The sequence below is a fragment of the Nerophis ophidion genome, linkage group LG16 (assembly GCF_033978795.1).
Source record: "Nerophis ophidion isolate RoL-2023_Sa linkage group LG16, RoL_Noph_v1.0, whole genome shotgun sequence".
Taxonomy (NCBI): Eukaryota; Metazoa; Chordata; class Actinopteri; order Syngnathiformes; family Syngnathidae; genus Nerophis; species Nerophis ophidion.
Window position 1 is genome coordinate 25,708,848 of NC_084626.1, and position 15,109 is coordinate 25,723,956.

General features: G+C 41.1%; 1 protein-coding gene across 3 annotated transcripts in view; it reads left to right on the forward strand.

The window, feature by feature from the left end:
* The first annotated feature begins 564 nt into the window (after window positions 1–564).
* Window positions 565–15,109, forward strand: part of shq1 (SHQ1, H/ACA ribonucleoprotein assembly factor) — a 123,192-nt gene continuing 108,647 nt past the window's right edge. The window contains exons 1-3 of one of the 3 annotated variants that reach the window (XM_061874760.1): window positions 565–642; window positions 1,076–1,243; window positions 7,868–7,932. In XM_061874760.1, the coding sequence (XP_061730744.1) occupies window positions 1,101–1,243; window positions 7,868–7,932 (208 nt within the window). In that variant the 5' untranslated portion in view covers window positions 565–642; window positions 1,076–1,100. The other 2 variants (XM_061874758.1, XM_061874761.1) reach the window with 2 other exon arrangements.

Sequence of the window (15,109 nt, forward strand, 5' to 3'; positions counted from 1 at the left end):
GTTTCCTCCGCCGGGTGGCGGGGCTCTCCCTTAGAGATAGGGTGAGAAGCTCTGCCATCCGGGAGGAGCTCAACGTAAAGCCGCTGCTCCTCCACATCGAGAGGAGCTAGATGAGGTGGTTCGGGCATCTGGTCAGGATGCCACCCGAACGCCTCCCTAGGGATGTGTTTAGGGCACGTCCAGCTGGTAGGAGGCCACGGGGAAGACCCAGGACACGTTGGGAAGACTATGTCTCCCGGCTGGCCTGGGAACGCCTCGGGATCCCCCGGGAAGAGCTAGACGAAGTGGCTGGAGATAGGGAAGTCTGGGCTTCCCTGCTTAGGCTGCTGCCCCCGCGACCCGACCTCGGATAAGCGGAAGATGATGGATGGATGGATGGATGGATGTATTCCGTTTATATTTACATCTAACACCATTTCCCAACTTATATGGAAACGGGGTTTGTATTCTAAATACTAAACACAGATAACATCAAAAATGCCGTTGTGTTTTTTTAAAATAACTTTTAAAATACATTGAGTAGTTTAATATGATTGTACATATGCCTCACCGCCAGTTATTTTGTCGCTTACCTCTTACACAGTGCAGTACGGTAACAACATGGCCGCTTCATCAGAGATCCGCGTGTGAGGCTACTGTCTGGTGAGTGCAGCAAACAAACTCTGTGTCAAACTGCTCGCTACGTCTTTGCCAGTCCGGGAAGCGTTCTAAGTGTTTATGAGCACTGTGTGGAACGAAACTAAAACCCTATTCTGAGTGTAATATGTGTGAGGACGGCGTCGTGGTCGGGGTAAACAAAACTCTCATTGGAAAACTGTCACGTCACATTCGCTACTAAAAACAAAGCGACTCAAACCACCTGGCAATATAATTCCTTTTTTATATTACTTTTAAGGGTATTTGGTTGAATTCGGCATGCATAAAGAACCATAAAACGATATATTTGGACATAAATGTTGAATCAAGTGTCCTGAGCCTTAAAGAGTCAACCACGCAGGGGCGCGCTGTCGGCAGCAGATATATTGAGTCTGAAAAGTGTTTATTTGAGGTTTTCACCCCGTTGTTTGTCTTGCAGGTCCGCATCACTGAACAAATCCACAATGATAACTCCAATGTTTGACCTGAGCCAGGATCCAGCGTACCTGATCCTCTCCATCCGGGTTCCCTACACCAGAACATCAGAGTTTGACCTCTTTATAGACGGAACAGATGTCAAATTCTACGCCAAACCTTACTTTCTGAGGTGAGTTAATCAGCAGTTTTACAAACCCTGTTTCCATATGCGTTGGGAAATTGTGTAAGATGTAAATATAAATAAATAAATGATAAATGGGTTGTACTTGTATAGCGCTTTTTTACCTTCAAGGTACTCAAAGCGCTTTGACACTACTTCCACATTTACCCATTCACACACACATGGAGGGAGCTGCCATGCAAGGCGCTAACCAGCACCCATCAGGAGCAAGGGTAAAGTGTCTTGCTCAGGACACAACGGACGTGATGAGGTTGGTACTAGGTGGGGATTGAACCAGGGACCCCTCAAGTTGCGCATGGTCACTCTACCACTGCGCCACGCCGTCCCAGTCTATCGTATAACGCGATATGGCATACAAATATTGCGATATTAAAAAAAGGCAATATCGCCCAGTCCTAACATATATATATATATATATATATGTGTGTGTGTGTATATATCGGTATCGGTAATTAAAGTTAAAGTTAAAGTACTAATGATTGTCACACAAACACTATGACTAGGTGTGGCGAAATTATTCTCTGCATTTGATCCATCACCCTTGATCACCCCCTGGGCGGTGAGGGGAGTAGTGGGCAGCAGCGGTGCCATGGCCAGGAATCATTTATGGTGATTTAACGCCCAATTCCAGCCCTTAATGCTCATGAGTGCCAAGCAGGGAGGTAATGGGTCCCATTTTTATAGTCTTTGGTATGACTCAGCCGGGATTTGAACTCACAACCTACCGATCTCAGGGCGGACACTCTAACCACTAGGCCAGTGAGTAGGTTAAGAGTTGAACAATATCGGAATATCGGCAAAAAAGACATTATCGGACATCTCTACAGGCCATGACTACAGTAGGGTGAAATCCTCTGTTTGTCAGTGAGCCATGACATGCAACATGGTCCAGAATATACAGTAAGCTGTGGCTCTCTAAAGAAATAACACACACACTTGCTTACCTTGACTGTTTAACGTGTCAGTCACTCCTTCAGGGAGGCCTCATGTCAAGAAGACCAGCAGAGGAGAATAAAGAAGAGTTTGGATCTGTAAATGAAAAGACTTTGTATTGGAATGTATTATATTCAGAATTGTGCACTGACATGTAGTTTGGTTGTGTTTAGCAATTTAAAACCCAAAATTAATGTCAACGTATTGTTAAACTAATACCTCACATGTCTCAACCAAAATACCTTTATTTTACTTTATAAAACCGAAATATTTATTGGCTACTTGTATTAGCTCGCCTACTAATGCTGTGTCATGGCCATCTTGCTTTAGTGATATAAATAAATGATAAATGGGTTGTACTTGTATAGCGCTTTTCTACCTTCAAGGTACTCAAAGCGCTTTGACACTACTTCCACATTTACCCATTCACACACACATTCACACACTGATGGAGGGAGCTGCCATGCAAGGCGCCAACCAGCACCCATCAGGAACAAGGGTGAAGTGTCTTGCTCAGGACACAACGGACATGACGAGGTTGGTACTAGGTGGGAATTGAACCAGGGACGCTCAGGTTGCGCACGGCCACTCTCCCCACTGCGGCACACCGTCCCTAATAATATAAACAGAAGACAAGGATTTGCAAATCCTTTTCAACCGATATTCAATAGAATGCTCTACAAAGACAAGATATTTGATGTTCAAACTCATAAACTTTATTTTTTTTTTGCAAATAATAATGAACTTAGAATTTCATGGCTGCAACACGTGCCAAAGTAGTTGGGAAAGGGCATGTTCACCACTGTGTTACATCACCTTTTAACAACATTCAATAAACGTTTGGGAACTGAGGAAACTAATTGTTGAAGCTTTGAAAGTGGAATTATTTCCCATTCTTATTTTATGTACAGTTTCAGTTGTTCAACAGTCCGCTGTCGCTTCATAATGCTCCACACATTTTCGATGGGAGACAGGTCTGGACTGCAGGCGGGCCAGGAAAGTACCCGCGCTCTTTTTTTTACGAAGCCACACTGTTGTAACACGTGTCTTGCTGAAATAAGCAGGGGCGTCCATGATAACGTTGCTTGGATGACAACATATGTTGCTCCAAAACCTGTATGGACCTTTCAGCCTTAATGGTGCCTTCACAGATGTGTAAGTTACCCATGCCTTGGGCACTAATACACCCCCATACCATCACAGATGCTGGCTTTTGAACTTTGCGCCTATAACAATCTGAATGGTTATTTTCCTCTTTGTTCTGGAGGACACCACGTCCTCTGTTTCCAAATTTAATTTGAAATGTGGACTCGTCAGACCACAGAACACCTTTCCACTTTGCATCAGTCCATCTAAGGTGAGCTCAGGCCCAGCCAAGCCGGCGGCGTTTCAGGATATTGTTGATAAATGGCTTTGGCTTTGCATAGTTTTAACTTGCACTTACAGATGTAGCGACCAACTGTAGTTACTGACAGTGGTTTAATGAAGTGTTCCTGAGCCCATGTGATGATATCCTTTACACACTGATGTCGGTTTTTGATGCAGTACCGCCTGTGGGATCGAAAATCCGTAATATCATCGCTTACGTGCAGCGATTTCTCCAGATTCTCTGAACTTTTTGATGATTTTACGGACCGTAGATGGTAAAATCCCTAAATTCCTTGCAATAGCTCGTTGAGAAATGTTCTAAAACTGTTTGACAAACTGCTTAAAAAGTGGCGACCCTCACCCCATCCTTGTTTGTGAATTACTTAGCATTTCATGGAAGCTGCTTTTATACCCAATCATGGCACCCACCTGTTCCCAATTAGCCTGCACACCTGTGGGATGTTCCATATAAGTGTTTGATGAGCATTCCTCAACTTTATCAGTATTTATTGCAACCTTTCCCAACTTATTTGTCACGTGTTGCTGGCATCAAATTCTAAAGTTGATGATTATTTGCACAACATTTTTTTTTTATCAGTTTGAACATGAAATATGTTGTCTTTGCAGCATATTCAATTGAATATGGGTTGAAAATGATTTGCAAATCATTGTATTCCGTTTATATTTACATCTAACACAATTTCCCAACTCATAGAACCGGGGTTTGTAACATGTATGCTACTTTTATTGTGTGGGCACTAATTTCAATTGAATACTCAAAGTATATTAGGAACTTTTTTTTCTTTTGAGGTAAATATGCTCTATTTTTACCATGACTTTTGTTGTGTTACTCCGAGGGGGAATTACAGGGCTTCTGCGGGTTATTTAAAAAGCATCAAAAGTCATCAATTGGACTTTGCAAAAGTTAAGGCATTAAAAATGATGTCCAGAGTCAGGACCTGGGGTGGACCGCTCGCCCGTGCATCAGTTGGGGACATCTCTGCACTGCTGACCTGTCTCTGCTCGGGATGGTCTCCTGCTGGCCACACTATGGACTGGACTCTCAATATTATGTTAGATCCAATATGGACTGGACTCTCAATATGATGTTAGATCCACTATGGACTGGACTCTCACTATTATGTTAGATCCACTATGGACTGGACTATCACTATTATGTTAGATCCACTATGGACTGGACTCTCAATATTATGTTAGATCCACTATGGACTGGACTCTCAATATATTGTTAGATCCACCATGGACTGGACTCTCACTATTATGTTAGATCCACTATGGACTGGACTCTCAATATTATGTTAGATCCACTATGGACTGGACTCTCAATATATTGTTAGATCCACTATGGACTGGACTCTCACTATTATGTTAGATCCACTATGGACTGGACTATCACTATTATGTTAGATCCACTATGGACTGGACTCTCAATATGATGTTCGATCCACTATGGACTGGACTATCACTATTATGTTAGATCCTCTATGGACTGGACTTTCACAATATTATGGTAGACCCCCTTGATGTCCGTTGCATCCGGTCTCCCCTAAAAGGGGGGGGGTCACCCACATCTGCGGTCCTCTCCAAGGTTTCTCATAGTCATTCACATGGACATCCCACTGGGTTGTGAGTTTTTCCTTGCCCTTATGTGGGCTCTGAATCAAGGATGTTGTTGTGGCTTGTGCAGCCTTTTGAGACAATTATGATTTAAGGCTATATAAACAAACATTGATTGATTGATTGATTGAAAATCTTTACCTTATTTTTCGCACTATAAGGCGCACTTAAAATCCTTTAGTTTTCTCAAAAATCGACAGTGCGCCTTACAACCCGGTGAACCTTATGTATGGGATCATTTTGGTTATGACCTTGAAGCTATTTTATTAGGTGCATGGTGTAATAAGTGTGACCAGTAGATGGCAGTCACACATAAGAGATACGTGCAGTGAAGTGAAGTGAATTATATTTATATAGCGCTTTTCTCTAGTGACTCAAAGCGCTTTACATAGTGAACCCCAATATCTAAGTTACATTTTAAACCAGTGTGGGTGGCACTGGGAGCAGGTGGGTAAAGTGTCTTGCCCAAGGACACAACGGCAGTGACTAGGATGGCAGAAGCTGGAATCGTACCTGCAACCCTCAAGTTACTGGCACGGCCACTCTACGAACCAACTGCAATATGATGGCAGTCACACACGATATACGGGTAGACTGCAATATGACTCAAGTAAACAACACCAATATTGTATATGTTCCATTGAAAATATAGAACATTATAAACACGGCGCTCAAAAATATTTTTAAAAAATTTTAGTACCACTTTGGTAAGCTATGAAGCCGCACCGCTTGATAAATTGCACTGTTCTTCAACATACAAGTACAGTATTATCATGGTGTGTGTATAAGGTAAGACACATCTGGCGTTTTGTTTCGCAATATTATGCAAAAGCAACTTTTCTTACCTTCTGGTACCTGTTGATGCGTATTTAGGATCTGCATAAAAGTCCTGAAAATTTGCACGTGACGAGACCGTCGTCGATAAACTTCTTCTTTTTCTCTATCCTCTTGTTATGGGACATTCATCCTCCGCTGTTGCCCTTTCTAATATAAAGTAGTGTAAAGTTCTTACTTATATCTGCCAGTAAACTCGCCACGAAAGCGCTAAAACATACCGGTGTAGTGAGTTTACATTATTCACCCAAGAAACTTTAGTTATTAGAGAGTTAGGGTAGGACGTTTTTTCACGGGACACATATTTCCGGCGTTGTTATTGCACTAGTGAGCCTTTTGTATGTGCGCATTTATAATCCGGTGTGCTCTATGGTCCGGTTAATATGATGTCCAAAGCCTTTAAAAAAATAATTCTATAATTATAATAATTTTGAGGATATAAACAAATTTATATAAGGATGTAACATAACAAAATGTGTAAAACGTGATTCGCTGTGAATACTTTCCGGCTGCACTGTACCTCTCTGTTACTGTCACAGTTTAGTTTAAAGCCTACTGAAATAAGATTTTCTTATTTAAACGGGGATATCAGGGCCATTCTATGTTTCATACTTGATCATTTCGCGATATTGCCATTTTTTTGCTGATAGGATTTAGTAGAGAACATCGACGATAAAGTTCGCAACTTTTGGTCGCTCATAAAAAATCCTTGCCTGTACCGGAAGTAGCAGACGATGTGCGCGTGGTGTCACAGGTTTTGGAGCTCCTCACATCCTCACATTGTTTACAATCATGGCCACCAGCAGCGAGAGCGATTCGGACCGAGAAAGCGACGATTTCCCCATTAATTTGAGCGAGGATGAAAGATTTGTGGATAAGGATAGTGAGAGTGAAGGACTAGAAAGAAAAAAAAAAGGCAAGGGCAGTGAAAGCGATTCAGACGTTATTAGACACATTTACTAGGATAATTCTGGAAAATCCCTTATCTGCTTATTGTGTTACTAATGTTTTAGTCAGATTATATAGTTCCTGAAAGTCGGAGGGGTGTGGTGACCGCCAGTGTCTCCGGTGGGAGGAGGTAAGAGAGTCCGCAGCTGCAGGAGGAGGCAAACTCGGCTCATGTCTACGGTAAGAGCCGATTTATTAGCACAATTTTCTCACCGAAACTTGCCGGTTGACATGTGGTCGGGAACCATGTTCGCTTGACCGCTCTGTTCCATAGTAAAGCTTCACCTTTGGGAATGTAAACAAGGAAACACCGGCTGTGTTTGTGTTGTTAAAGGCAGGCGCAATGCACCGCTTCCCACCTACATATTTCTTCTTTGACGTCTCCATTATTAATTGAACAGATTGCAAAAGATTCAGCAACACTGAGGTCCAGAATACTGTGTGATTATGCGATTAAAGCAGACTACTTATAGCTTGGATCGGGCTGGAAGAACATGCCCGCTACCACCGGTGACTTAACACGCCTTCATTCGCGTCCTCATTCCGCAACGTTTTTAACAGGATACTTCGCGGGAAATTTAAAATTGCAATTTAGTAAACTAAACCGGCTGTATTGGCATTTGTTGCAATGTTAAGATTTCATCATATAAACTATCAGACTGTGTGGTCGGTAGTAGTGGGTTTCAGTAGGCCTTTAAAAAATGCATTCCTCATCTAATTAATGTAACTTACAGAAAATTTGAGGGATGTGGGGGCCACATAGATATATATTTTGCATTAAAGATGCTAAAACCCAATCAATCCACTGTAGGTCCAGTGCGCTTGGAATTTTAATTGGGAACAAAAGCTGATTTATAGGATGATCATGGAAGTCTGTCACATTGTTTTCAGGTTAACACTTCCGGGAAGAGTAGTCGAAGATGGAAGAGAAAAGGCCACATTTGACATTGATAAAGGTATGTAAAAAAACAACTGGATGTAAAGAGCTTCAGTTTTAATAACTCAAAAGTACGCTTTTGGATCTTTTATATACGTGCATTACTCAAAACTTTTAGCATATCAATATGTGAAGTAAAAGTATGGAACGGACTGAATAGTAAAACCTATGCAATGTGCTCATGTGTCAGTTAAAGAAAAAGTTCAAGTATATGTTTTTTACTTGGTATTTTGAGGATTCAGTGTCTTTTATAATTTGTTGCTACATTAATTCACTCATTATTGATTTAATGGCCTATTTTTTATGTTCGTCCATTTATTATTCAATGTTTCTCTCAGCATTTACTCCTTTACTCCTACCAACCGGCATAGCTCGGTTGGTAGAGTGGCCGTGCCAGCAACTTGAGGGTTGCAGGTTCGATTCCCGCTTGTGCCAAGTTAGTTACTGCCGTTGTGTCCTTGGGCAAGACACTTTACCCACCTGCTCCCAGTGCCACCCACATTGGTTTAAATGTAACTTAGATATTGGGTGTCACTATGTAAAGCGCTTTGAGTCACTTGAGAAAAGCGCTATATAAATATAATTCACTTCACTTCACTTTAATCTGTCATTTAGTACATTATACATTCTTTGTTGTCTTTTTTCTGTTTTCCTCTTTAGAAATAGGTCAACACCAGTTATTTTTAAACGTAAGCAATAGACAGATAAGCAGTAATTGCGAAGACACCTTCCTTATTGTAATTGTATTCAAAATAGTCCCATCAATGTTGCAGTGGGCACCAACACAGATACTTTAAAGGGGAACATTATCACAATTTCAAAAGGGTTAAAAACAATAAAAATCAGTTCCCAGTAGCTTGTTGTATTTTTTGAAGTTTTTTTCAAAATGTCATCGGTCCCAGAATATCCCTAAATAAAGCTTTAAAGTGCCTTATTTTCGCTATCTTCGAAACCACTATCCATTTCCCTGTGACGTCATACAGGGCTGCCAATACAAACAACATGGCGGTTACCACAGCAAGATATAGCGACATTAACTCGGATTCAGACTCGGATTTCAGAGGTTTAAGCGATTCAACAGATTACGCATGTATTGTAACAGATGGTCGGAGTATGGAGGCAGATAGCGAAAACGAAATTGAAGAAGAAATTGAAGCTATTGAGCGAATAGCTATTGACGCTATTCGTCCATAGCCTGGGTGTACCTAATGAAGTGGCCCATAGTATGGCTGCCTTATTAGCATCGCCGGTAAAATGTGCGGACCAAACGATCAGGACTTTCACATCTTGTGACACTGGAGCAACTTAAATCCGTCGATTGGTAAGTGTTTGTTTCGCATTAAATGTGGGTATCTAGTTTCAAATGTACATACAGCTAGCGTAAATAGCATGTTAGCATCGATTAGCTGGCAGTCATGCCGTGACCAAATATGTCTGATTAGCACATAAGTCAACATCAACAAAACTCACCTTTGTGATTTCGTTGACTTTATCGTTGCAAATGCATCTGCAGGTTATCCATACATCTCTGTGCCATGTCTGTCTTAGCATCGCCGGTCAAATGTCAAATGTTCAGACACTCTGGCAAATTCAGTGGGGGTCTGGCGGCAGATTTCTTGCCAGTGGTGCAACTTGAATCCCTCCCTGTTAGTGTTGTTACACCCTCCGACAACACACCGACGAGGCATGATGTCTCCAGGGTTCCAAAAAATAGTCCAAAAAACGGAAAATAACAGAGCTGAGACCCGGTGTTTGTAATGTGTAGAAAATGAAAATGGCGGGTGTGTTACCTCGGTGACGTCACGTTCTGACGTCATCGCTAAAAGACCGATAAACAGAAAGGCGTTTAATTTGCCAAAATTCACCCATTTAAAGTTCGGAAATCGGTTAAAAAAATACATGGTCTTTTTTCTGCAACATCAAGGTATATATTGACGCTTGCATAGGTTTGGTGATAATGTTCCCCTTGAAAAAAAACGTTCCTATGCCTGTTGGCCTCTTGGCCACGCGCAAACTTGTCTTTAAATACATACATTTTTGAAAACGCTGGCCAGAGTGAAGAGTTTCAAAACTCTGTCCTCTGCATGTTTAAACGGACACATTTATGTACAAAATAAACAAAAGGGGAGACCTAGAAGTACCTATCTTAACAACGTATCATTGACCCTGACTTTCTGTTTGTTTAAATATCAAAATAATATTTCAGTTGGAAACACCAAACGAGTAAAGTAAATAAAAGATATATCAAACAAATCTTTTAACACAGCGTTCACTGCAAACTTGTGCGTTCTTAGACTCCTTAGAGTGGAGTGCGTGACAGTTTGTCGTTGTCATCTCCTAAAATGTGGCACTCTTCCGCCCTACTTGATTTCCTCAGCAAGCGCTTTATAAAAAACAAATGCTGTATCCTGGCTTCCTTGTGAGTATGCGCTTATGTCATAGATATTTTACACTTCATTGCATATGTAGTGTGTGTGTATGTGTGTGTGTGTGTGTGTGTGTGTGTGTGTGTGTATATGTATGTATATATATTAGGGGTGGGCAAATGAATGCGTTAATTACGAGTTAACTCATCAATCTATTAACGCCGACAATTATTTTATCGCACATTTGCGTATGTTGTTTACAAGCTTTTATTTTGTTAACGCCTTTTCTTAACAAGATAGCATCTCCCGGATGTACTTCGGCGTCGAGGGGCTCTTGGTAAAGATGGAACATTTGGCAAAAATACCGGACAATTCTGCAAATTTCATGGCTGGCTTACAGCGTGGTCACTCCGGGATCACTTTCGACCGCCAGACAATTCTGAATGTGGATAGATCGGGCCGGTTTGGACTGAATGAGGCGTGCTTGCTAGACCGGCTAGCTAGCATGGGAATACTTTGCCGGCTCCATCCAGCGGCCTGTGAAGCAGCGGAGTATATGTGTTGCCTGTCTATTTATGAATAATGCAGACCAGGAGTGTTGGCTGAGTTGTTAACGTTTGCTTTCAGAGCGTGCATATCACAACATACAAGATGCCGTCATGGTGACACAACCTATACCGGGCTACCGCGCATGCTCGTCACTCCTGTTGCATGCTGGGTAGGGTAGTTCTTTTTTTCCCTGGCTCATAACATCACAATATAGTACCATGTATATGCGTTCAGTTTATCAAAGCACCAAGCAAACAATCGGAAAATTCCCATCATATCAATTCCTAGATATGGTCATAATTATTTTAAGTGCACTACGCAGAATAAACACAACATTATTAATATTGCTACTACGGATAATTTGATCAAAAAATCCCTAAAACAGCCCACTACCTATAATATAGGTTTTTTAAATATAAGACCCTGATAAAAAAAATGTTTCTGCTGTTACCTCAGAAATTGCCTGTTCAGATGTTATGATTGTGGCTCAGAGATTTGTATGTAGATTATATTTATTTTCCATAACAAACAGGATAACTTAAATACCCTGGCAGTGGCAATAAACTTAAATGTTTGTATTTACATTTTTGGAGTTGATTTTCATAAAATATGCTATTTAACTGCTACTGTTTAACAAGGACTGATTTAAATTGTGTTTGCACAACAAATGTTTTGGCGCTTTTGTTCATGTGGGAGAATATTCCAATAAAGGTGCATTACACACTACTTTTGAATTCATTATTGGGCTTTGCGTATACAATGCAGTTAATCGCGATTAATTGGAGAAATAGTGCGATTAACTTCGATTAAAAATTTTAATCGTTGCCCAGCCCTAATATATATATATGATTAGATATGTAATAGTGCATTCCAAGTGCAACTGGAATAGGGAAATAGGCTCCAGCCCCCTCACAACCCCGAAATGGATACAGAGAAAAAAATGGATGGGTGGATAGTTCCACAAAAGTCGGTTTTATTTTGTGCAGCTGCACACGACCGTACTTTAAGGCACTTAAAAAAAGCTGACTGATGTATCCTGGGCTGCTTGTTAGTGTGCGTTTGTGTGTCGACAGACACTGTTTTGAAACTACACTTGTGTGGATGGAGATCTTTTCAACCCTGAATATGTGTTTGGCAAGGTATCCTTGTTTGTGTGGGCATGGTCTAAGCACTATTCTGGGGAATTAAGGGCTCTGTGAATGTAGGATGAATGAACATGAGGGTTTTTGGTCACAGGCTTCCTCGATAATATGCTTGCCAGTAGACAACCACAATACATCCCAGTAGACATCCTCATCCTGGATTTTGTGTCCATTCCAGTACACAAGTGGATGAATTAAAGTGTAATAACTTTACCTAGTCACTAAAAAAAGGTGATGCACTACATTTCCATCAACCATTTTACTCATTTATCAAAACAGAAGAAAAGACATTTCAACTATAAGTCTAGTGTATGCACTGTGAGACACTTTTTAAGACATATCTCTTCTAAAATGTGAGTTTGTTGCTTTTAGTTGCTTTTTGACTTATTAGTCATTTAAAATGCAGTGGAGCCAAATTTTGCTGGTGGTGCTAAATAGCAGCAACACAAACAATTAAGTTTATTTCCAAAAATATTGTGGGTGATTGTTTATAATGTGTCTCAAGTGGATCATAAGGTGCTCCTATGCACATCTTAAACGAACCATTATATCAGAACCAGATTTATTGGTGAAGTATGTATAACAAATAAGGAGTTTGAGTTGTGCAAGAAACAGAGAAAAATGCAACAAACACAAGAGAGTGCTACAGTTGTGATCAAAATGATTCAACCCCCACACAATTTTGGTGTTTTAGCAAGTTGGACATTTATTCCGTATTTTTTTTTATAGTCATATCCAATTAAGATGTGTCAAATAGACAAATGCAACTTAAATTGTAACACTGTATTTTACAAAATACCAAAAAAGGACATTTTTCTTAATATCTCATTGACAAAATTATTCAACGCCTTGGAGATGATAACTCTTAAGAACAGAATTTGAATAAGGTCTTTTCAATCAGGTGTTGACAACACCTGTGGATGTGATTAGAACCATAACGAGCAACAATTAAACTGATTGAAAGAGACTGTGACGCGCAGCTTCTTGGTATATTTGCAACATGGTGAAGTCCAGGGAGTGGTCAAAGAAGCCAAGAGAGGAGGTAATTTCTCTTCATAAGAAAGGATATGGATATAAGAAAATAGCAAAGACATTACACATTCCAAGAGACACAGTTGGGAGCATAATGTGCAAGTTTAAAGCTAAAGGCACAGTGGAAACACTACCTGGGCGTGGTAGAAAGAAGATGCTGTGTGCGTACAGTGGTGAAAAACCCCCGGGTAACAGCTGAGGAACTACAACAGGACATTGCAGAGGGGGGAACGCAGGTTTCGTCCCGGACACTACGAGATGAAGGCCTCCGTGCCAGAACTCCCAGGCGCACCCCTCTTCTGACTACCAGGCACAAGAAAATAGACTCCAGTATGCCAAAAATCATCTGGACAAACCCCAAAGGTTTTGGGAAACTGTTCTATGGAGTGATGAGAAACAACTGGAACTCTTTGGGCCTATGAATCAACGTTATGTCTGGAGGAGAAAAAATGAAGCTTACAAAGAGAAGAAAACCTTGCCTACTGTTAAGCATGGTGGGGGGTCAATCATGCTCTGGGGCTGTTTCTCTGCCTCAGGTACCGGGAATCTCCAGCGCGTTCAAGGCATTATGAATTCTATTTCCTAGCAGGATATATTAGCTGCAAATGTCATGAAGTCAGTGACGAAGCTGAGGCTTGGGAGACGTTGGACCTTCCAACAGGACAACGATCCCAAAGCATACCTCCAAATCAACATCAGAGTGGTTGCAAAAGAAGGGCTGGAAGACTCTGGAGTGGCCTTCACAGTCGCCAGACCTAAATCCTCTAGAAAACCTGTGGTGGGACTTGAAGAAGGCAGTTGCAGCACGCAAGCCCAAGAATATGAATGAACTGGAGTCCTTTGCCCAAGAGGAATGGGCTAAAATACCTGTAGATGCTTGCAAGAAGCTTGTGTCTGGTTATGTATCACCTTTGAAGGATGTCATTACTGCCAAAGGGTGTTCTACTAAGTACTAAAGGTGCATGGAACTAGGGGGTTGAATCATTTTGTCAATGAGATATTAAGAAAAAATGTCTTTTTTTGGTGTTTTGTAAAATACAGTGTTACAATTTAAGATGCATTTGTCTATTTGACACATCTTTATTTGATATGACTATAAACAAAATACGGAATAAATGTCCAACTTGCTAAAACACCAAAATTGTGTGGGGGTGGAATAATTTTGATCCCAACTGTATCTTAGTATGAAAACGAGCAGAAAGCAAAGTACATAAAAGACGTTAAAGGAGCACAGAGCTGATGCAACCAGCTGCCACTTCAGAGTAGTTATTTCTACATACCTCTACAAAAATATACACAACGGAAAAACAAAGTAAATGGCAATAAATAATAGATGTTGCGCACATCACGCATGGAGAAACAAAACAAAAACACCAATTTAACATCCATATACACTGAGGGGGGCTCAGCGGTGCTACACACCATTGTATGCTGGGGGGCAGCATGGCCACAGACAGGAACAGACCCAACAAATCAACCAAGAGAGCCTGCTTCATCTTAGGCTGCCTAATGTCCAGTTTGCGCGGATGATCGTCCAGTTAGATCGAAAAGTTTTTCGATACATGCTCATTCAGCCAGGACTCCATCAAGCCCGTCCATCCCGACGCCCAACGCTAGCTCCGCAACTTCTTCTCTCTCTCCACGCGGACTCCTTTATGACAGAGAGCCAGCAACTGGTCCCCGGTGCAGACATTGCCATGGCTCTCCAAGGCAGACCCAAAAATGTTCAAAAAGTATCACCCCTTGATGTGCAGTCCCAAAGAGGCCATATGTGACAGAAACACTATTAAGGTGTTACATTTAGACCTGCAGAGGGAAATTGGTACTCCGGATAGTTTCAGCTGCAAGACGCTGAGTCATGTATCGAGGAGCTGTGAACGCAGAGAAGTACTCTTCTGGGCCTCTTTAGTTTGCGTTTTCTATCAATCAAGCGAGCCCAATTAAGATGCTTGTAATGCTTGTTCATCCCATTTAAAAGAAAAAACTGGAATAAATGATTATAAACTGCATGGTTCCTGGCTGTAATATATCAAATCCCAGTGACTGTGATGAGGAACGTGTGGGTTTTTTCTTTTGAACATATTACATGAGCAAACATAACATGTTA